Here is a 22,103-nt window from a genome sequence, read left to right as displayed (position 1 = left end):
TTTTCCTACTTAGCATTATATCATGAACATTTTGCAATCATCTACAATAAAATAATGATTTTAAATTTCCGTATTGTAAATTTGTTAAGTATGTTCTCGGTTATATTTGAATATTCTATTTTTGTTTTTAATTCGTGAGGGAAGAGGAGTTCAGCGAATCCAATAGGTAGCAAATGAAGATCCCGGGACTTCAAACCTATGTCTTAGCCTCTCCCTCGTCCACCACAAAAAGCGAAGTGCTCAAATATGGGCAGAGCCTTGCAGTTGTCTTGCAGGAAGGCATTGTAATAGCAACAAGAATGACTAATAAGTATTAATAGCTCATGACATGAGAACAAATGACATTCATTTCTTAATATATTAGGTGTATTAGTAATGTTTATACAGTATTATTCATGCAAATATTATTAACCTGTGTCATGGGCAGGGGCTGGGCCTAGACCAGGATCGCAGCTGAATCTCTGCTCCTCATTCCAGATGTTTAGGGGCTGGACTTCCAGGGACATGCCCCCGTGGAGCTCTGAGGAGCCAATTGGCGCGCAGAAGGCGGGGCCCTGGGAGCGACAACGATGCTATCCAATGGGCCGACAACTGGACCGCCCCTGGCCAATGGCCGCGCTCCTTCGCGACGGTCGGAAGTGGTGAGGCGACTCTAGGGGCCGTTGTTCAGTGCGGGGGCTGACTGAGGGGGCTCAGTATCCGTGGCTAGCGGCTCGGCTAGACGTGCTTCTTCTTTTCCGAGGTGAGTGTAGCGGCGGCCCGCGCCTGGGGAACCTCCAGCAGCCTCTAGTTCGGGGAACGGCAGATATCCCGAGGGCGGGGTGTGCGCTAGGGGGCTCTAGGCCTGGGGGTCGCGGCCGCGAGGAGAAAGATGCCTGTGTCTCGGCGTCTCCCCCAGCCTGTGGGGCAGGCCGCGCTTTCTCCTTTGGGAACCGGAGCCTCAACAGTCCCCCGCGGCGCCACGGCCCCTGCCGAGTCTTGGTCCCTAGCGGCTGGGAGGCGGGTGTCGTCCCGAGCACCTCGGGGCCACCGCGCCCGGGGCGGTGCTGGGTCCGAGCCTCAAGCTGCCGGCGTGAGGGGTCGCGGGCTCTCGACGGTAAGATCCGGGTTCGAGTCCCCACTTTGACCAACTGTGGGGCCGGTAACTGTCTTCCTGGACTTCCGCTTTCGCGGGCTCTAAAATGGGGATACTGACTTTCACCTAGTAGGGTTAAAAGATTGCCGTGGAAAGCGTTCAGCAAACAACAAAAGCACCGTAAATGTTAACGGCCGCTCTTGGCGAAGCTCGGTGTTCTCTCCACACGCTACCCCGGCCTCCCTGGGGGCGGGGCGTTGGAAAGCGCCTCCTGGGTCTGGTTCCTGAAGTGGTAGCTCCGCCCCTTCGGGCTGAGGAGCAGCCGCCGAAGTCCCGGGGGGTGGGGGGGGGGAGCTCCTAATGCTGAAGACTTAACTGTACCAAAGCACTTCCGTGCATTCGCACATTCACGCCTCACAACGGCCCTTGAAGTATTGTCAGTGGTCTGCGTGAGCAATGGGAGGCCCAGAGAGATTAAATCACGTACCTACTGAGTGGCAGAAGCAGAATTTGACTCTCAGAGTGGCCAACTCTGAGCCCTGCGTTCCATCCCCAAACGCCTTACAGCTAGAAAACCCGTTATTTCCTCATCCGAGGCTCTGGCCTGGGTTTAATGGGCTGGACTAGATCACACCTAGAATCAGTCAGGCCTGGGAAACGTACCTGTGCTTCCCCCTTTTAGGAACGTGATTTATTTTCATAGCTAGGTGCTTCCCATCCCTAGTTCATATTTCATATCAGAGCGGTTTTCTTGAATCATGTCACTTCTTAGTTTAAAACCCTTCTGTGGTTTACCATTGAGTTTGGAATATAATCCAGTATTTCTGTCCTACGTAATAAGGCTTCTTGAATCGTTCCCTTTTTCATTACGCTCTTTCAGGTCTACGTTTGCATTCTCCTTCATTACCTTTTAGGCCCACTGCCTGGATAGGTGTTTCCCCACTCCCATCTGCTGTCTTTTTCTTTGCTGGCTGGCTTTTTCGAACTTCAGGTCTTAGTTTAAATGTCATCTGGTAAGAAAGTTCTTTCCTCACCACCCTTACCTAAAGTAGATTACCTCCACTCGCTTCTTCGTTTGTCTGGGTACTGTTCCATCAAAATGCTCACCTGAAGGTGTATGTATTACTTTGCTTATTTTTCTTTTTTACTAAATTGATCAGTTGAGTCAGACACTTTTTTTAATTTGCAAAGTATTCTTAGTGCCAGGGCACAGTGTCTGGCCCTAAGGTCTTAATTAACATGTTGAAGGAATGAATGAATACGGGTTTTGAAAAGTTTGGTGATGTCAAAACCATTAAAGAGCCCTATTAGGGGGCAGTTGTTAAGACCATTTTTGCTTCATGGAAAGGAATAAAGTACATATTGGTGATAAAGTTGCTGGCACTTTGCTTTCTGCATTGATACCTTGTTTAAAAAGAAGGAAAAACTTCACAGTGGAGAAACCCGGCAGACACTATCTTCACTAAGTGATCAAAGTTGGCATCACCTGGAATAATCAGCCTGTTGACATCATATGCTTCCTGATATACGCACCGAGATGAACACAGCGTCACTTCTGTGGTATTCTTGCTGAATATATATTAATCATGAGAAGACATCAAACAAACCCAAGTGGAAGAACGTTCTACACAATAGCCATTACACTTGACAAGGTTACGAAAGATGAAGAAAGACTGAAGAAATATCCCAGATCAAAGAAGACTAAGGAGAAATAACTAAATGCCGTGTGTGACTCTGGATTTGATCCTGAACCATTAGCGGGATGATTTGTGAAATAGAGATCTATAGATTAGATACTAGTATTGTATTAGTGTTAAGTTTTCTCTACATTTGATAATCTTACTATGGTTATGATGTTTTGGGTAAAGAGTATATAGGGGTTCTTTGTGCTGATTTTGCAAGTCAAATTATTTTAAAATGAAAATTAAAAAATAAGGTAAAACCCATGTGTTGGGTCTTAAATAAATTGCTCTAAATGCACATTTTCTGTGCTGTACTTTTTTATTCTGTTTTGCTTGTCACTCTTAAAGCAGACATGAAATTGAAAATTACCACTTCTTTCTCTGTAGTTTTCAGGAAGAGCTAAAGATGGCTGAATTTCTAGATGACCAGGACATTAGACTGTGTGACAACTGGTAAGAAATTAAATCTAAGAAATGTTATTGGAATGAGGACAAACTAGTTTCTGTAAACAGTTAGGTTATTTATTGGCAGGTTAAAATTGGAGTCATATAATATGTCGTGCAAGTATATGGGACAAGCCTTTTTAACACTTTTGGATAAAATTGCCTTTTTAGTACTTTGACAAGATGGTTGGTTTAGGTATCATAGTGTAGTGACTGGAGTGATAGGATGAAAGTGGGAGTCAGGGCTTTGGCTCCTGCCTTTAATTAGCTAATGGCTTTTGGCAAGTTACTTGTTTGCTTTGGAGTCTCACTTTTCTGACCTATAAATAAAGGAATTTAGTTGTCTTTCTGAAAAATGTCATCATATATTTCAAAAAAGATACTGAAAATGTATGGACTAGATTAATGTTTTTCCAAGTGTGTTGCAGGGATTTCCCTGAGTGGCTACAGTGGCTGGTTGTCTTGGGGTTGATTGGGAACAAGGTTTAGTGAGCTTGGCTCTCCATCTAGTAATGAGAGCAGTTCAACCAGAGCTGCTGAACTGTTTTTATAAAGGATTTTGCTGAAGGAATGTTTCACTGCTTTAAAAAAGATAAAAAGTCTATAGTCTTCTGGCAGTCCAGATTAATCATTATCATTTTCTGATTCCAGAACTGTTAGTGAAGAGTGGGCACAGTCTTTGAATGTTCAGCTTCCTGTTTTGGTGTTTTTAATCCATGTGAGAGACAAGAAAGAAACTCTTTCTTGCTGAAATGAAACTTAGGAGTGCAGCCACTAATCATCTGATTCCTGGTGGGGATTTCTCAAGAACTTGGTATTTTAGTGCTAATACGAGTGCTCTTACTAAAAGCTAAAGAAAGCAAATCAGCACTGTCTGTGTTATGTGTAATTTAACAGATTGTGGTAGAAGGAAAGAGAAGTTGAATAAATCGTTTGATGCATCGTTTGATGCAGATTAATGAAATGTTCGGGCCAGATAACAATTTTTTTTAATTGCCTTTTTTTGCTCAGCTTTTTGGTAGAATGAGGATATAATCAGAGCAACTGCTGGTCACAATATTCTTTTTCTGCATGGAGTTAAGATTTCATTTCTCTGAGAGTGTCTTGCCTTACAGGGCATGTTTTTCCTACTATGTGCCACTATCACTTTCTGCCAATTAAAACACCATTTTAGCTTTGTTTGGGTTTAACATGTACTGGTACTAATACAAAGTAATCGATACAAATAATCACAAGAAAATATTATTCTGATTTTATAAGAACAAACATTGGTTTAGCATCAGTTAAGATACTCTTGTAACAGTCCACTCCCATCTGAAGGAATCTGAAACCTAGGACAATATATAAATAACTATGCCAAGGGAATTTTTAAAAAGAGTAAGTTAATGGAAAGCTAATGAAAACAAGGTTATTCAAAGCCAAAACAATTTGTTTAAAGAAAAGAGCAGATTAGCAAGGAAGGCTGACTGAGCCAGCACAGACCTCTCATCTAAGTAGCCCTGTTAAAATTCCAGGTTTTAAAATTTTGTCTTTAGAGCTATATTCCTATTGTTCTGTAAGAGAAGTTAAGGTACTTGTCAAAATATGAGCTGCGATTAGACCCACTGGTCCAGGAAAAAGAGTAGTTGGTTGTGATTGAAGATGTTTTTGCATGTTATCTCTTTCTTACAGTATCCTCTGATTAGAGGGAGCATGTAGTTGTAGAAAACAACCTCATTCAGTTTTTCATTTTTGCGTGTGTTAAATAATTGACCTCTGGCTTGTTTGCGTATTGTTTGGAAAGCTGCTGGGAATTTTTCTGGAAGTCTTGGTTTGCTTTTCAGTCATTTCTATCTAAAGTGAAATTTCATTTTTAACTTGCTAGTTCTTGGGCATTCTAGCAGTTTTATCTATATGGAATTGTGTTCTCACTTAAAACATCTTGGTTTTATCTGTAGGTAGGAAGTGAGTGTATTAGTATTTTGTCTGGTTGGAATGTTTGGTGGGATTATGTTGGCAGTTCAATTGAAAAAGAAAACAAAACCAGCAGACGACTGTTTCATGTAATCATTGCAAATATCTTTTATCTTTTTCTTTCAAGGTTTCCCAAGAGGTGAAAATGTGTAATAGTAAATGCTCTGTAGTCATACCTGACAAGTGCTTTGATTCTTTCTTACGGTTATGTGGTCCTTAACATTTTAATTCTAAAATTTAAGTAGCCTTGTGCATATAGAATGCTTTATGTCAATAGATTGTCCTGAATAGCCCTATAAAATAAAAACTGTCGACATTTATTTTCTTGATATTTGCTGTTAACATTATTGTCAAAATTATGAAAAAGGAACCCAGACTCTCAACACCCTAAGCAGTAATTACTGGCTTTAGTTTTTCCTGGCATTTGTGCACATGTGGTTTACAATAATGATATAGTTCTGTTTTCACTTTGTTGGTGTACCATATTTAACTTAGCTGTTCCTTATTGTTGAAACATTTTTAATGATTTTCATTTTTTTACCATTTTTATGACGATGAAAATCTTCCTAATCCCAAGAGTGGGATTACTGGGTTAAAGAGCATATCATCTTGTGCTTCAGGAAATGCATTTTCAGGCTACATTTAAGCAGTTTATACTACCATTAGTGATGTGTTAAAATGCTAGTTTCACAACATCAGTTTGACACCTCAGAGGTATTGTGAGTTCAGTTCTAGACCACGGCAATAAAGCGAGTCATAATCTTTTTGCTGGTAGAAGTCTTGCCTTCAGTCTGTAAAAATGCAACATCTGCGAAGTGCAATAAAGCGAGTTATGGCTGTAGTGGAATTCACTAATTTTAATTTTTGTTAATTTAATAGGTTTAGATGATAACTGGTATATAGTTTATTCCACTACATATTTTAATATTCTACAGTTTTAAGAAATTTAAACAAAATTAATTTAAAACCAGTGGTTTCCTTAGAAAGCTAGGGATTTTGGAGAAATAGGGGAAGTTAAATCTGTCAAGACATTGGTAGTTTCCCTCTTTATCCATTTGAGTTTTCTTCCCATCCCCCACAGCTGGTTATTCTTCTGTGTCACCTTTTGGCTTTGCTATGACAGCTTCCTTGATAGTTCCATCATTGGGTGAAAATGAATTTATTTGGTGTCTTGGTCTTTCATATGGGGAGTTATGACTATAGCTTGAGGCACATCAGTCCTCCTCCTTTGAAATGTTTCTTAGACTGAAGAGTAAAACTGTAAAAGAAATAAACTACCTACAGCTTAGCATGGAGGAAGGGTTCCTGTAGTATTCAGCTTCAGAGGCAAAGTAGGTTATTAAAGATTTGTTGTATAAATATCTGTATCCTGTTAGGTATTTTATTTTTCTGAAATTTTATTCTAGGTAACATACTTACAGGCACATTCTTTTAATGCAGTCTTTGCTGGACTGTGAAATTGGAGTTTACCAGGGGTCATATCTAGATGAGTAAAAAGTTAGGCCTTTGAATACTATGTGCCTCTAGTTTGAGTGTATATGTCCTCTTGTTAAATTTATTTTTAAATTATAATTGACATAAAATATATTAGTTTCAGGTATACAGCATAGTAATTCAACATTTATGTACCTTACGAAGTGATCACTACAAGTCTAGTAACCATCTGTGCATAGTTATTACGATATTAATGACTATAGTCCACTCTTATTAAATTTAAATGGTCTTATTTTTTCACTTAACATTGTCATTCTTCTCCCTTTTCTGTAACTTAGATATTGGATTCCTTAAACTAAAGGAGAATTGCAAAAAGTGAGTGAGGAGACAGGCCTGGGGAAAGGGGTTCAGGACTTCATTTTTGTATAGTTGTGCCATGAAGTTTATACCAACCCAGCCAGAGCAAATGGTCCCGACTAGCGTGCAGCCTGCTTTGAAAAGCATGCGGTTCATAAAGGAGGCAATTTCCCGACCCTGCTGGCTATCCCAAAGCTGGCATCTGCTCTTGTTGGTTTGACTTTTATTTTTATTTTTTTAATTGGGAAATTTTTAATTAATAACCATCAAATGCAGTTTACATTGATGACTGCAATACTGAAACTGACATTTAAAATATTTTTTTCTCAAAGGAGGTTAGGGATTTTCTTTTTTCTGGGAAACATGGAGATCAACTATGAGCATTAATGTGGCCAGTCTAAGTCACTGTGGTTTATTAATGCTGATACCTAAACAGGTGTCCACGTTTCCTGTCTAAATAAGGTAGACTGGGAACTTCTTGTATAGCTGAATTTTAGCAAAAATTCCATGAGCTAATTTAGAGGAATGTCACAATTTTGCAGTGCAAACTCATAGAACTCTACATTGGGATCACTTTTTTTGTTTTAAGTGCTTCTGACTTGAGAATACAGGCAATTTTTCTTTCCCAATTCCTTAGAAAAATATTTCTGCAATAAGTCTTGGGTCTTTTTCACTATACTGGGTTGTTTTTAAGAAAGATTATCAGCTCTGTGGTTAGTTTCCCACAGTTGATAAAAATCTATCAAAAACATAATATAATTTGCCGAGAAAAAAGTTGTTTTTCAAAGGCTGCAGGAACAGGAAAGAAAAAGTTCTTATTTATATGAGCACAAACACTTAAAGCTGGTCATATTGCAGGTAAATTCAGTATGGTATTCAAAAGTTCTATAAAAATGAAGAAAAGATGCATATTTACTTCCATTGCTCCACCAGTCAAATATTAGGTTTGCGTAACAGTTGCACTGTAGCAGTTTACTGGTCTGATTTAAGAGTTCCAAAGTTCTTTCTGTTGGCCCAATAATGGCCACATCCCAGGTAAATTCAGTTAAAAAAACAAAACGGAAATTAGGGCCAAGATTCCATGTAACAAAGCACAGCAATATGCTTCTAGAAGTTGCTGTCCTTCCCTAGCTCATACAGAAATAAAAATTTTGGAAGCAGAAAAAATACACCATCTAATAATTCTAGCAGTGAGAATGATTTCTGAACCATTCTGCCAAGAAAATATCACTGCAAAGCTGGAAGGTAGGATCATGAGAAGAAGACAATATCCAAAGACACTTGCCACACATCCAAATAAAATACCGTAAGTTTAATAAACAAAACATTCCTCGACATCCAATTGCACTGATGCCATCCATATTCATGGCCAAACTGGATTTTGCCAGCCAGTAACAATGTGGCTCCAAAAGCAAGGCCAGAAACCATTGTTCTTGCCAGATCAGTCTCATTCATGATGCTGCCATCTACTACTTTGGATATAATACTGTTAGTGTTTCTTGCCAGATGTGGTCAGAATAAAGGTGGCTCATCCTCAAAGTTGTTTCCATAGGATTGGCTGAGATGCAGTTGGATTGTATGTCTGAGTTGACTGGGAAATCTGCCCACTGTATGGCTATTGTGGAGGGACAAATTGGCCTTGCTGCGAGTAGTCATAGCCAGCATGTTGTTTGCTGTAGGGTCTTCCACTTCCTCCACAATCATAGGACTGCTGTGATTGGTCATTGATGCTATAACTTGTCTGGTAGAAATCTGTGTTTAAGTTATCAAAGCCTGACATTGCAAATGGCAGTAGCACCAACAGCCTGGTTTGACTTTTAGTAGAATAAAAGCCAATGAGATCAATTACTACCTTAGACTGAGAGTGAAAATAAATTGTAGGCTTTTTTTTTTTTTTAAATCTGGGGCATACCATTGTGCTTTGGGGCAGGGATGGTTTCGGAAAAGCCTAGCTCTTCATGTTGGTTGTGATCAGCACTGATGTCTAGAACGTGAAGCTGAGCTTTTAGAGGAAGTGCACAGCACTGATAACTCATAGGGTTGCACAGAAGATTCAAAACTTTCATTGTTAACTCTTGAAAAGCAGGGGTAGTAACATGCATAAGAGTTTATAGTCGAGATATTCACTAAAGAAATAATGGAGACTAAAGTTTGTACAGGACAGATTTCCATGTGATACAACTGAGTAGATCCGTCAGTAATGCTTGCCTTTTTCTTTTATCTATTTCGGTAGCAAAAAGGAAATTCCTGTGTGTAATTTTACCATCCATGAGATCCACTGTCAAAGGAACATTGGTATGTGTCCTATCTGCAAGGAACCATTTCCCAAGTCTGACATGGAGACTCACCTGGCTACAGAACACTGTCAGGTGAACCACCAAGTACTCAAATGTTCATAAATGTATTATGCTTGCTATTGTGCAGTAGCAAGTGGACATGTTGCCACAAAGCCCATTTATTGGTTCTCACTTCTTACCCTAGGTGACCTGCAAATGTAACAAGAAGTTGGAGAAGAGGCAGTTAAAGAATCATGAGGTTAGTTTCCCTGCAATGTGAAGGGAGTGAGTTACCAGGGGGTCAACCCTACTGAGATTACAGAGCCACATGCAGAGCAGAAAGCCAGTCTGGTTGAGTCTTTGTTCTCTATTAGCTCCATGCACACAGCCTCCCAAAGCCTATTGAGCCTTCGGCTGTTTGCTGCCAGATTTCAGCTGCATGGCTGTTATGCCTCAGGCACAGGCCGCAGAGCCTTGCCCTTGGAACTGAATCTGTCATGCTCGAGATCGGCTGTTGGCAGCCTCACTGAGTGCAAAGCCAAGTCTGGGCTAGCCCGTGTGGTATGACCCCCTTAGCACACAGCCTGCCTTACTTACATCTTGTAATTTCACTTTGACTTCTTGATCACTTGGTTAGCATGCTGTTTACACTAAAGAAAGTCTTCAGAGAGCATTTGGTGAGAAAGAACATAGTATCATTTGGTCCCTAGTTGAGATAAAACTGTCCATAGTTGAATGAGTGTATATATATACACATATACATATGTGTATACACACACACACACACATATATGTAAATTCTGAACGAATTAGTTAAAAAACGAATCAGTTAAAAAATCCCCCCCCCCCCAAAAAAAAATCCCAACAACTATTTAGTTGGTGATCACAGAGGAGTGTGTATATTTATGTAAAAATTCATCAAGGAATGCACTTAAGATTTGTGCATTTCATTCTGTGTACTTAAAAAAAAACGAGCAATTTATTCATTTATAATTTTAAAAGGTGATTCATATTCAGTGAAAAAAAAGGGAAAATATAGAAAGCAAACAAGCATCACTCAACCTCACAGCTCGGAGATAAACGTCTCATAAGTACTTTGGTACTCTTACCTTCGTTATTTTTTCTAAGCATTTGACCTGTGTTTTACTCAGCCTCACCAGCAAGGAGGATTATGATTGAGGTCACATTAATGATAATGTGTGTTTCTCTGGTTCTGACATCTACCTGCTGTATAAAACAGCCTCCAATCACTTGTCCCCTCTTCTAACTTCTCACCCAGATATTTCTGGGATTAATTAACATGGTAATGTACCAGTCATTACAAAGATATAAGGACAAAGTATTTCCTAACCTTCGTGCAAGTCATACTATGACAGTTGTAGACTAAAGAGTTTTTAAAAATCTTCCTTAAAAAACGTTTATACATTATTCGCTGTTATGAGTTTCTAGCACCTTTTAGGGTTGTTAAAGCACTTACTATATATATTATTTAGTATGTGTGGACAATTATTTGCTTTTTTGCTGTTGAGTAACTTAAAACAGTGACATTTTTCTAATAAAGCTTTTTTAAAAAATCATCTTTCTGAATTGGTGTTAAATACCTGGTAGGTTATTTTAAAGCCACAAAAACATAGATTTAAAAATTGCTTCCCTTCCATGCCTGTTCTTGCGTCCACTTTATCAGTTTCTTGCATTTTCTACAAGAGCACATACAAGCATCGCTAAAAATGTTTGAAGTAGCATTTAGAATAGAACTTGGATTTAATTTGTATGAAAAGGAACTTGTTCTTTGGCACAGTGGTTGTAAAGCATCTAAACTTTTGAAATGATATTACATTAAAGTTCTGAGCTTAAGTTCTCAAGTTTTGGAAATATCACAGTAACATATTTATATCTTTTTAATTTTTTTAGTGCTTTAGTAACTATTTCAAATTAAGCATAAAAGTTTTGTCCTTCATCTGCTGAGTACATTTATACTCTTGGGTCATTTTCACTGGCGATTCCTGGCTTATTTGGTCAATTTAAAGCCAGTGCTATATACAGATTTGCAGATTAGAAATCTCAGTGTCTTTCTAAAGGGCAGTCTCTTTTCCTTATTACCAGGAGTAGTAAGGGGAAATTGGGCTGCTGGAGCTTTGACAAACATCTGATTTTGCTGTGCTGCTACTGTTTGCTCCTGGGCTTCTCTGGCTGATTTTAGGTTACTTTGTAATCTGCAGAAAATGTTGATAAGTCAGTGTAGCTGAGGGAGTAGATTCCTTCTAAGAGTTTCCTTCCCTTTGTAGAACCTGGTGGCAGGGTCAGAGAGAGAAGCTGTGATTCTTAAATACATAGAAAAACGTGGCAGGCAGGTGAAGCTTGGGTTGGGAGAGAATATTGAAGTAAATACCTTTGGCTTTCCTTGCCCTGTGTTAAAATATGGCCTCTTTTAGATTTGTATATTAATGGCCTCATTACTCTGTGTTACAGGAGACTGAGTGTCCTCTACGGCTTGCCCTTTGCCAGCACTGTGATTTGGAACTTTCTGTTCTCAAACTGAAGGACCATGAAGATTACTGTGGTGCCCGGACGGAGTTATGTGGCAGTTGTGGGCGCAATGTCCTGGTGAAAGATCTGAAGACTCACCCTGAAGTTTGTGGGAAAGATGGGGAGGAAAAGAGAGATGAAGTGGCCATGCCAACTAATGCATATGATGAGTTTTGGGGTCAAGATGAAATCTGGATTGCATCCCAGCTCAGACAAATTCAGTCTCTGGATGCACCCACGAGACTTCTCCGAAGGCCTCTGAGAGCCTTTGATGCAGACCTTTTCCATAGTAGGACTACCAACCAAAGGAACATGACAACCCAGTTTCCAGTTCAGAATAATCTAGGTGAGTTGTGTTTGGGATTAGAAAACAAATGGTGTCAAAAATCTCAGGGCAAATGGGAACAGGGCTTTGGGGCCAAGTAGATCTTTGTTCTAGAAACCTGGCTGTAGCTAGGTAACATTAGGAAGAATACCTAACTTTCCTACAGATGGGAGTAACAGAATCTCTTTGCTGTTGGATTGCCACTGGATTAGATTTAGAGGGTTGGTGGTGATTCCAGTGCTGTGAACGGCTAACATTTACTGAGTATACCCATGTGCTTCAGGCATTTGCAAAGTGCTTTGCATGTATTGTTAACTTACTTCATTCTCACAACAGTCTTATGAGGGTAGGTAAGTGGTAGAGCTGGGATTCAAATTCAGGGACTCTGACCCCATGCTTTAAACCATTCTGCTTTAATGCAGAAAATATATGGAAGTTTGTTGAACACAATGCCTGTCTCAATAGTTACAGCTCAATAATACTGCTTATTTATAAAATAGAATAGTAATGGAGCCTTTGGCAATCTTCATATTTGGAGTCTTATGAGAACTGGAGGGCTGGGCCTCTTGTTCCTTCATAGATGCCTATACCTGAATATTTGGTGGGCATGGACCTGAGCTAAAGGATGGCAACATCTCTAATGTATCTTGAGGACTGTTTGTTTTTTTTCCAGTGGAAGAACAGGAAAGGCAGGAGAGGAATAGAAGCCGACAGTCCCCCAAAGAGGGCGGTGAAGACAGCACGAATTTGGACTTTATGTTGGCCCTAAGTCTGCAAAGCGAAGGCCGGGCCCCCCGCCTGGCAGAGCAGGACTTCTGGAGGGCCATCTGCGCGGCAGACCAGGCCCGCGACGGGCCCAACGCTCTGAATGACATAAAAGGTAGGTGTGTTCATGCTGCACTAGCCTCTGTCTTTACATTTTTTAAAAAGTCTTAAACTATACAATTCATATAAAATTGAAAATTTTTCATGTGATAGAATTTGCCTCTTTTGTTTGTTCATTGCTCTTCCCACCTTTTATTTTTAAAAGTTGTCAGAATACTAACATTGGATATGTATATACTCGTCTTTATGCACCAATTTTAGTATTTTTCTATTATCTTTATGTATATAATTTTTTCGCCCTGAACGACTTGAGGATAAGTTGCAGACATAACATTTTATCTCTACATACTTTAGCATGTATCTCTTAACAAGGGCATTCTCCCAGGTAAATATCACTCTCAGGAAGTTTAACGTAAGTTTCCTGCTTGTACATAATGGCTGTTAGAGCTTTTTGGTTTTCAAAATCCAGGATTATGCATTGTGCTGAGTTCTTTTTAGGTTATGGTAGTAGTTTCTCTCTCTCTCTCTCTCTCTCTCTCTTTCTTCCTCCTTTTAGGACATCACCACTTTGAAGAGTCCAGGCCAGTTTTTTGGCAGAATATTTCTTTCTCAGTTTAGATTTGTCCCATTGTTTTTCCATGTTTAGATTCAGGTTACAGTTTTAGCAGGAATGCTATTCTTCTCAAGGTGTCAGTTTGTTCTGTTATTCATTAAAGTGGGGTCTGTCTGATATCTCCACTGTATAGGATACAGTTTATAACTTATAATAGCTAGATGCAGGATGTTATTTTGAGATGGTTGGGGAACAGGATATTCATACATTCTTTAGCAGTTTTAGTATTCATTGATGTTTCTTGCTTGAATCAAGTATTACTATGGTGATTTGTAAAATGGTAACTTTTCTGTTTCTATCTTTTGTTCTATATTTATTAGTCGTCATTGTTTTATAAGGAACTTTGTTTCATCCCTGCCCGCAATTAGAAACAATTCTTTTTTTCTTAATAGTATTGGACTCATAGATTAAAACTCAGTTTTTAAAAATAAAAGTTGGATTATGAAAAGTGAACCACTCTTCGGGTCTCTTGTTTAGAGAACGGTATGTTTGAGAGATGCACATCATATTTAAAACACCCGAGGTGTCAGAGATTATAGGGACCTGAAAATTAAGCAGCTCTCAGCTGTGGGTTTTTTTTTGAAACTTTTATTTATTTTAAGTGTTTTTCCAGGACCCATCAGCTCCAAGTCAAGTAGTTGTTTCAATCTAGTTGTGGAGGGCGCAGCTCACACTGGCCCATGTGGGGATTGAACCGGCAACCTTGTTAAGAGCACCGTATAAGATCACTGCACTCTAATCAACTGAGCTAACCGGCTGCCCCCTCAGCTGTGGTTTTACTTCATGTCACTATATGAATAATGACTCCAAGAACAGGAGGATTAACTCAACATTTTGTTGATTTAGATAAAACAGGAACTGGTCCTGGACCCAGTTTGGGTCTCATGTGGCCCGCTTAAAGGAGGTATAACACTCCTGGTAAAGGAGTGTTAATGGGAACTTGGATAGACAATGACATATTTTTCCTTTTAAACTATTTTTGTATTTATATAATTCTATTAATTTGAAAAATGTAAATATATACGTGAAATATTTTGTTTCTACGATCTACTCTTGACAGTGGTTGGTTAACATGTAGATTAAAAGAGTGCATAAGATGAGTCCATGGTTCCTTAGACGGTTATGTCCCCAATATGTTGAAAAACAATTGTTTTAGGTTGTATTTTCTTCCTTAAAAATAATGTCTTTTGTATTGTAGAGGGTTTTTAGAAATAGATAATTTGCATATGTAATAAAAACGATTGTGTGCACATTAAATGGGTGAATTGTAATAGTATGTAAATCATATCCCAATAAAGCTGTTAAAGAAAAAACAGGTAAGAATCATTAAAAGAAATTAAGACAGTTAAAGAGAATAAAAAGAAACATAAGTCTCTTCACCCACTAATAGTCTAGTTCTCCCCAGAGGTCACCACTTCCAACAAGTTTTGGGTACCTTGTGTTCTCTGTATATTAAAGGATGTGAATGTATAATTGGGATTGTTTAAAAGTTGGTCTTATTAGGGAGACTTTGTAAACTTTTGGGAGCAGAACAAGGCTTTTCAGTGTTTGGCTTTGGATTTTTTATAGGTACTCTCTTTTCTGTCCGGCTGATTTTAAGAGCTTTTTGTCTTGGGGATTCTGTAGTTTCCTGAAGCTTTCTCTGGCTTTAAATTTCTTGGGATTGGCTGGCCTTCCTGATTCAAAAGTTTAGTATTTTTCATCTATATGGAAAATTATCATCCACTGTTTCTTTGATTATTGCCTGTCTTTCATTCCCTGCAGACTTTCTGAACTCTATCCTCCATGTTTTTAATTTATATTTTCCATTTCTTTGTCCTGTGCTGCATCCTGGGTAATTTCTTATCTATCTTCTTATCCATTGTTTAATATGTCCATTGAAGTTTCCACTTCAGTGATAATATATTTTTCATTTGTACTATTTGAATTCTGTTTGATTCTTTTTTCTTCAATGTGTCATCAGTTTAAAAATAGTCTTTTATACCATACGTCGTCATATTGCAATTCCCTTTTTAACATATCTTAATGATGTTAAATATACTTATTTTTCTATTATGTTTGAAGTCTATCTTTTTTTTTTTTTGCTATTTGCTGTTTCTGCTGATTCACTCATGGTGGCTTGCTGCCTTTGTGTGTGTGTGTGTGTGTGTGTGTGTGTGTGTGTGTGTGTGTGTATGTGTGGGTATGTTTGTGGTATGTATTAGCATTACGTCTTCTTATTCTTAGCATTAGTCTTCTGTATTCCTCTGAGAGTCTAGATGCATGTGTAAATTATATAGGTGTTTACGGATACTACTAACTAGGATCATTTTAAATTGAGCTTTTGGCATGGGCTTTTTAAAATCATAAATGTGAATTTATGTAAAAACAGAAATGTAGGTTCTGGATTCAAACCCGTGTATGTAAAGGCCAAACTCTAGTTACTGTTCTTTATTAGAGACTCTTCTCTCTCCTACCCAGAGCCAAAACGTAGTTAGGCACATTTCCTTACCTCTTCTCATTGTTCACCCTCCATTTGTTGAGCAGTCTGATTGAGGCTGTTGTGTTTTAGGAATCCTGAGTTTAATATTGCTCTTACTTACTCACTTAAGTTACTTTTTTTCAGCATCTTTTTTTGATATTTTGTACTGGGAAGATTTTTCATGTTATTTGCCTGCCAGTAATATAGAAGCCTCAGTTTCTCCATCTGTAAAATGAGGGTAATGCAGGATCTACTTCATAAGTCTTTCCTGAGGATTGAAATAATGCACAGAGGGCTTTTAGATTAGTGCCTCGGGTTGTTACACATTTAAATTTCTTTCTTAGTGAGACTAGTGGGTAAGTTACTACTTTACTACTACTCAGGGAATGGTGACAAGTAAGTCTCTTTTTCCATAGTGGCAAATTTTTTACCTAGGGTTTGGTCTCTCAGATAGTTTCCCTTTGAGCATATACAGCCCCACAAACTGCTACATCTCTGAAATGCCAAAGGAAGTCAGACTTCTATATAAAACCCCACCAGGGGGATAACACGTTGAATCAAGTTTGTTTTTGTTCATTTGGAGTCTGACTATGGCCTCTGATATGTAGGTGCAGCTGACGAGACCATGTTGCCTTGTGAATTTTGTGAGGAGCTCTACCCAGAGGAGCTGCTGATCGACCATCAGGTAGGTAGTGAATTACTCGGGCTTTGGGAGGAACGTGTGCAGGCCGTCGTTGGCGGTGCAGGCCATGTGAGGTCTGGAGCAAACTACTGGAATATGCCCGTGGTAAGGACAGCAACTGTGTGTTCACCATGGTGTGACTGGCACAGGGGCATGCAAACTCAGCCTTTTCCCTCTTGGAAAAAGTAATGTTCATTCCAGCAGGCCCTGTTTGCTTCCTCCACACTGTGGTGACTAGTATGCATCTCTGCTGACCATCTTACAATCTGGTCTCATCTCATGCCACACTTTGATTATTGGACCTGTCCTAAAGTCCTTGCAGTTCCCTGGAAGGGTCAGGGGTCCTTTTTGCACTTGACTTTTTCTGCCTAGAAGCTGTGTGGCTTTCCACCATTGCCTCCTTAACACACCCAATACACAGACCTCTTATTCCTAGAGTTGGTTCAGAAATGCCAGACTAGGCCAAACCAGATCAGAGAGACCAAGGGTATTAAGGGAAGAAACTTCCCTTCACTCAGCAATCCTCAAACACAAAGGCTATTCTCTCATCATTCCTAGATGGCTCAAGAACTTTCAATCATTCAGTAAATATCCATCACCTTTCATATACCAGGTACTGAGATTCAGAAACTGGGAAAACCCAGAACCTGTCCTCAAGAAACTCGGCCTAGTGGTGCTGACAATGGGATCAAGACACCACATCAGAGTGTGATAGGCTGAAAAATAAGTGGGCACAGGACTTTTGGCGCACACACAGGTGGGACGTCAGACCTCGCTTTCAGAGCGTCATTCAAGATGGCCATCTGCACCACTAAGCCGAGTTCATTGAGGACAGGTTCTGGGTTTTCCTAGTTTCTGAAACCTGGTAAATGAAAGGTGTTGGATATTTATTGAATGATTGAAAGTTCTTGAACCATCTAGGAAATATTAGAGAATAGCCTTTGTGTTTGAAGATTGCCCAGTGAAGGGAACTACTTTTTCCCTCAATACTCTAGTTCTCTCTGATCTGGTTTGGTCTAGTCTGGCATTTCTAAAACTGTTAAGTATCCCTTTGCTCTGGGTGAAATATTTATTACCTCATAAGTGGAGTAATATAGTATTTGAATATACCCCTAGTTTTTGGTTTGGGGGTAGCATAAGAAAATTCATTAACAGATGACAAAGAATATTTGGGTCTCTTTTACTGTATAGCTGTGGGAAGAATCTTGAATCTTCAAATTAGTTTAAAAAGAATAATGACGTGAACACAGTAAAAGAAAAAGCATAGAAATGTTTAAAATAAAAGTAAAGTGAGTGTTCTGTCTGCATTCCCTGACCCTTTCTAGTTCTTCTCCCCAGTAGTAAGTATTACTAAAATTTTGTGACTTCTAGAAAATGTTTTAGGAATGTTTTGTCCTCAACCTCTGCTTTTTTTTTTTATCCTATGTTTTATGAGACAGACAAGCTGTAACTCTTCATGTGCCTTACCTTCGTTCACTATGGCCAGCACTTCCCCTAAAGTGATGGAGGACCCTGATGTCGTCTTCCAGAAGTTTGTGCAGCAGGCGACAAGCAACCAGCTAGACTCTTTGATGGGCCTGAGTACTTCACCCCCTGTGGAGGACAGCATCATCATCCCGTGCGAATTCTGTGGGGTACAGCTGGAAGAGGAGGTGCTGTTCCATCACCAGGTAAGAGGCCCGGATGGACCTGTCCATTTTACTCCATGCTGACCCTCTGTGAGTGAACCTGAGGCTTTCAGAGCTAAGAAAGCTTTTTCAGCCTTCCAGTTGCATGCACAGGTGTTATGAGCTGTCTAAAGTTGACAGTACCTCAGGCCTTCAGACTTTCTCTGCCTTCTGGCATCTGAAACCATTATGTCGCTAGTTGAGGACCTAGGAGCTAGGACTCCATTAAGCAGGAAGGGAGCACTTGCCAGAGGGGTTTAGGCGAAAGCTTCCCTGAGGTCACCGTCACGAACACATTCTGCTTTTGACCAGGGAGGTTCTTCCTGTTGTGGCGTCTGAGGCTTGCATTCCAGGAGAACCTGGGCATCTAGTTCTGGCTTTGCCCTTATGGTTGACCTTGGGGAGGTCCTAACCCCTCACTGGAGACATCGGTAAATGAAGGAATTAGACTAGACAATCTGAAGTCCTTTTTCAGCATTTGCAATCTAGGACTCCAGTCTGTCAGTGAAAAGTCCATTTTCTGCCCCGTCTTGTTGGTTGGGGAAGCTCACACTGTAGGGGTATTCAGGGTCATTTCTGTAGCTGATGCCATGTAGCTGTTGCTAGAACACCACACATTTCATTCCTGTAATAAAGACTTCTGCTTTTGGATCAAGCAGTAGAGAGATTATTGCTTGTAGTCGTCTAGGGGAGACTATGAAATAAGCAACCATGCAAATACTCTACAGTCAAAATATAGACACGCGTTTCTGGGCTGGCAAGAGCAGCCCTTCCTTGATCCCTGCGCAAATCAGAGCGTGCCGTGGGTGTGATGGGATGACCGTGGTGCCCGGTGTATTTCCTCTTAGTGCCAGGCCCTTCCTCTCGGTGGTGTCCGAGTCCCCCCATAAGACGTATTCACCCAACCAGCTGTTCCTTTCCGCCCCCTGCTCCTCTCCTAGGAATGACTCAGTCCAGAGGTACTAATTTCGGTTTTTCTTGTTAGGACCAGTGTGACCAACGCCCAGCCACAGCAAACAACCATGTGACGGAGGGGATTCCTAGACAGGATTTCCAGCCTCAAGAGACCTCACCAGAGCTGCCCAAGAGGCGTGTCAGACACCAGGGTATTGGCCAGGGCTGGGCCAAGCCACAGGTCTGCTGCTGACTCGGGCCCCTGTCCCACTTCTCATCGGCCACTGTCACATGGGGGTTACCCGAATCCCCAAGTACCATGCTCAGGAGGCTCTCACTGGGCTAGTTGTGGTCCTGTGGTACTTAGCGGTCTTGAGCGGAGGTTTCTGGGGGGGTGGCCGTGGGCATAGCCATGAGACATGCGTAGTACTCAGTGCATATTCAGCATGGGACTCCTGTCTGTGTACTTAGTGGGTTGTTTGGAGATAATTTTTAGACCTTCCTGTGGCTGCTCTGGGCCTCTGCTTCGGGTGGCAGTCTGCTTAGGGTCCTCAGTTATCACCATCCCGTTATTATTGTTAAAGAGCCTCGTGCCTGGGCACGTAAACTGCCTTTGCAACAACCACTACCAAGCCAGTTAGAACTTACTTTTCAAGGTTTGCTTGCACACCGTTGTTGAATAGTTAGGAGGCTATGTTTGCGGATTGAGTAACAGGTGTACAGTAGACAAAGTGTTTCCACCCCAGTTCTGGAGACGTGGCTTTCAGCAGCCTTTAGGTGTGAGTGAGGCAGCTGTCTGCTGCCCTTTTCTGTCTTTTTGTTCCTGCCCTGAATCGAACACTGGTAGCAAGAGCAGTCTTTTCCCTAAAGTTAGTGCTCTCTTCTCTTCATAGGAGACCTGTCTTCTGGATACATGGATGATATCAAGCAGGAAACGGCTAAAGGGCCCACCTACCCTCTTCCCCCTAGCAAACCCATCAATAATATGATGGCTGCCTATAACCGACTGTCAACGTCCACGTCAGGCTCCAGACCTGGTTACCAGCCCAGCCCCCCTGGGGTAATGAAGCTCAACAACTTAGACGGCCAGGACGTCCGGGGGCGGAGTCACAACAGCCATAATGGGGCCGTGGCCACTGGGCATGTTCCGGTGCTTCACCCTGTGCGAAATCTCTACCCAGAAAATCTTGTGCCCTCTTTCCCCCGTGGGCCTGCAGGGAGATTCGGAGCAAGGTAAGACCCGTGGCCCAGGAGAGGGGTTTTGAGCAGCTCAGAACATGGGCGTATGGACTTGGCTTGTCCTGTGGCCTGTTTCCAAAACGTTCTTTTGCTCTCCGTGGGTTTTATTTTGTTGGTTGGTTTTGTCTGCTCGCAGAGAGCTGCTTTGCTCTAGCTGGTTCCAGCTCTTTTTGTACCCTCTGAGTTTTCTGACTTTTGCTCAGGGGCATCTCAGGAACTAGTTTCCAATGCTTCTCTTTCAGTGGCAGGAGTGAAGGTGGCAGGAACTCTCGGAGCACCCCCGCAGCCACCAGCTATCGCAACAGAACTGCAAAGGTAAGCGGGGATCCAGCCGCACGTGCTCAGTGAGGAGTCAGACGTGGGCAGGGCAGAGGGGAGCAGGGCACCGGGCGCCTGTGGCCGAAGGACTGTTCTTCTGGCTTTTGTTGAGGAGGTGTCTGTAGAAGCAGGACATTTTCGGGGCTTGAAAGGAAGTACTGCCTTTTCACTCTCTCCTTCGTTTGTGTTCTGTTGTCCAACAGGCAACCCCCCCCAAGCAGCAGGGAGCTGGGGATGCAGAGGAGGAGGAAGAGTAATGGTGTCTGCAGAGAAGCGCACTTTGGTTCCATCTTCTCTGCACAGCCACGCTCGCCGCAGTGCAGGCCTCGCCTCTCGGGCTCTGGGCGGGGAGCTTGTACGGATGTTAACTTCTTCTAGGTTATGGCCATTTTGTGTCTTTTGAGATTGTGCTGTGGGAGTTTGGGGGTTGGAGGGAGGGTTAGCAGGGAGGCTGTTGAGCAATGTTTCAGCTTTAGCTGCTGCCTTTTGGCAACACAGAACTATAAGTGTGGCCTCTCAGCCCATCAGGGCACCATCTTTTGACATACTGTCTTCATTGCTTCTTGGTGCTGCGTGGTCCTGGTGGAAAGAGGAGAGGGTTCTGGAAACCTGGTACCCACCAGTGGTCACTCTCTTCCCTACAGGGGCCTAAATTTGGGACCTTTCGGGTATCCTCCCCTGTGTACTGTCCCTCCTACTCTAGGATTTGGGCCTCTGTTGTGTGTGGAGGAGTCTGGTAAGGTGTTCAGGCCAGTTGCAATATATGTTAGGAACAAGGCTTTTGGAGACGAGCTGAGCTAGAGTTGAGTGGATTAAAACAGTCTGCCTCTTTGGCATCTGGCATCGTTGCCTTCGGTTTCTGGCGGGGAGCATGGCTCCTTTGTCTTCACTGCCTTCTGATGGAGAAGGCGGGGGGCTTCCTGTCCCTGCCAGGGCCATGCAGGGCACTGCCCTGATCAGGACGGAGGCTTGAGCTCCAAGGCTTGCTCTGAAAACCAAGTATCGGAGCCCTCATCTCCCTCTTTTAATTTTATTGTTATTATTATAACTACTAACATCCTTGTAATAGAAATAAAGTTTGTACTTGAGTTCAGCTGAGTCCTGTGCTTCCTTCTGTGTGCTCTGTGGAGACCTCGGGGCGGCCGGAGTGGACGGCATCAGGCCTGCCGGGTGGGGGAAGGTGCGCAGGTGCAGGCTTCCTCTGTTCTTCCTGGAAGCTGGCAGATCCACAGTGAGCTCCTCAGTGCCAGACACTCAACATATAGTTTTCTCTGGGACTTGGAGGAAACGGACAGGTTGCTGCAGCTCTGATGATGGTTTCCGGCAGGAGCT

The 22,103-nt window shown here is 41.6% G+C and overlaps 1 protein-coding gene and 1 pseudogene across 2 annotated transcripts; one reads left to right on the top strand and one right to left on the bottom strand.

Moving 5' to 3' along the window:
* The first annotated feature begins 604 nt into the window (after positions 1–604).
* Positions 605–21,864, top strand: TRAFD1 (TRAF-type zinc finger domain containing 1). Of its 2 annotated transcripts, XM_019734094.3 has the most exons (12): positions 605–742; positions 3,145–3,210; positions 9,179–9,314; positions 9,427–9,480; positions 11,691–12,093; positions 12,746–12,952; positions 16,580–16,656; positions 18,093–18,323; positions 19,306–19,426; positions 20,108–20,447; positions 20,696–20,768; positions 20,975–21,864. In XM_019734094.3, exons 2-12 carry the CDS (start codon positions 3,164–3,166, stop codon positions 21,026–21,028), a joined length of 1,743 nt encoding a protein of 580 aa, XP_019589653.1. In that variant the 5' UTR covers positions 605–742; positions 3,145–3,163; the 3' UTR covers positions 21,029–21,864. The 2 variants fall into 2 exon arrangements, with proteins under 2 accessions (XP_019589653.1, XP_019589654.1); XM_019734095.3 differs by lacking the exon at positions 3,145–3,210 and having other exon boundaries at positions 628–742.
* LOC109448593 (protein YIPF5 pseudogene) lies at positions 7,930–8,762 on the bottom strand (annotated as a pseudogene).
* Positions 21,865–22,103: the final 239 nt, after the last annotated feature.

The sequence above is a fragment of the Rhinolophus sinicus genome, chromosome 9 (genome assembly GCF_057876585.1).
Source record: "Rhinolophus sinicus isolate RSI-liver-muscle chromosome 9, RSI-T2T, whole genome shotgun sequence".
NCBI lineage: Eukaryota > Metazoa > Chordata > Mammalia > Chiroptera > Rhinolophidae > Rhinolophus > Rhinolophus sinicus.
The sequence above is the reverse complement of the archived record's forward strand: the minus strand, read 5'-3'. Positions and strand labels throughout refer to the sequence as shown.

Excerpts from the sequence above, each read along its gene's own strand:
- TRAFD1 (XM_019734094.3), top strand. The coding sequence starts at position 3,164 with ATGGCTGAATTTCTAGATGACCAGGACATTAGACTGTGTGACAACTG. Across the intron at positions 12,094-12,745 it reads TCCAGTTCAGAATAATCTAG|TGGAAGAACAGGAAAGGCAG; the intron begins GTGAGTTGTGTT and ends TTTTTTTTCCAG. Across the intron at positions 12,953-16,579 it reads CGCTCTGAATGACATAAAAG|GTGCAGCTGACGAGACCATG; the intron begins GTAGGTGTGTTC and ends TCTGATATGTAG.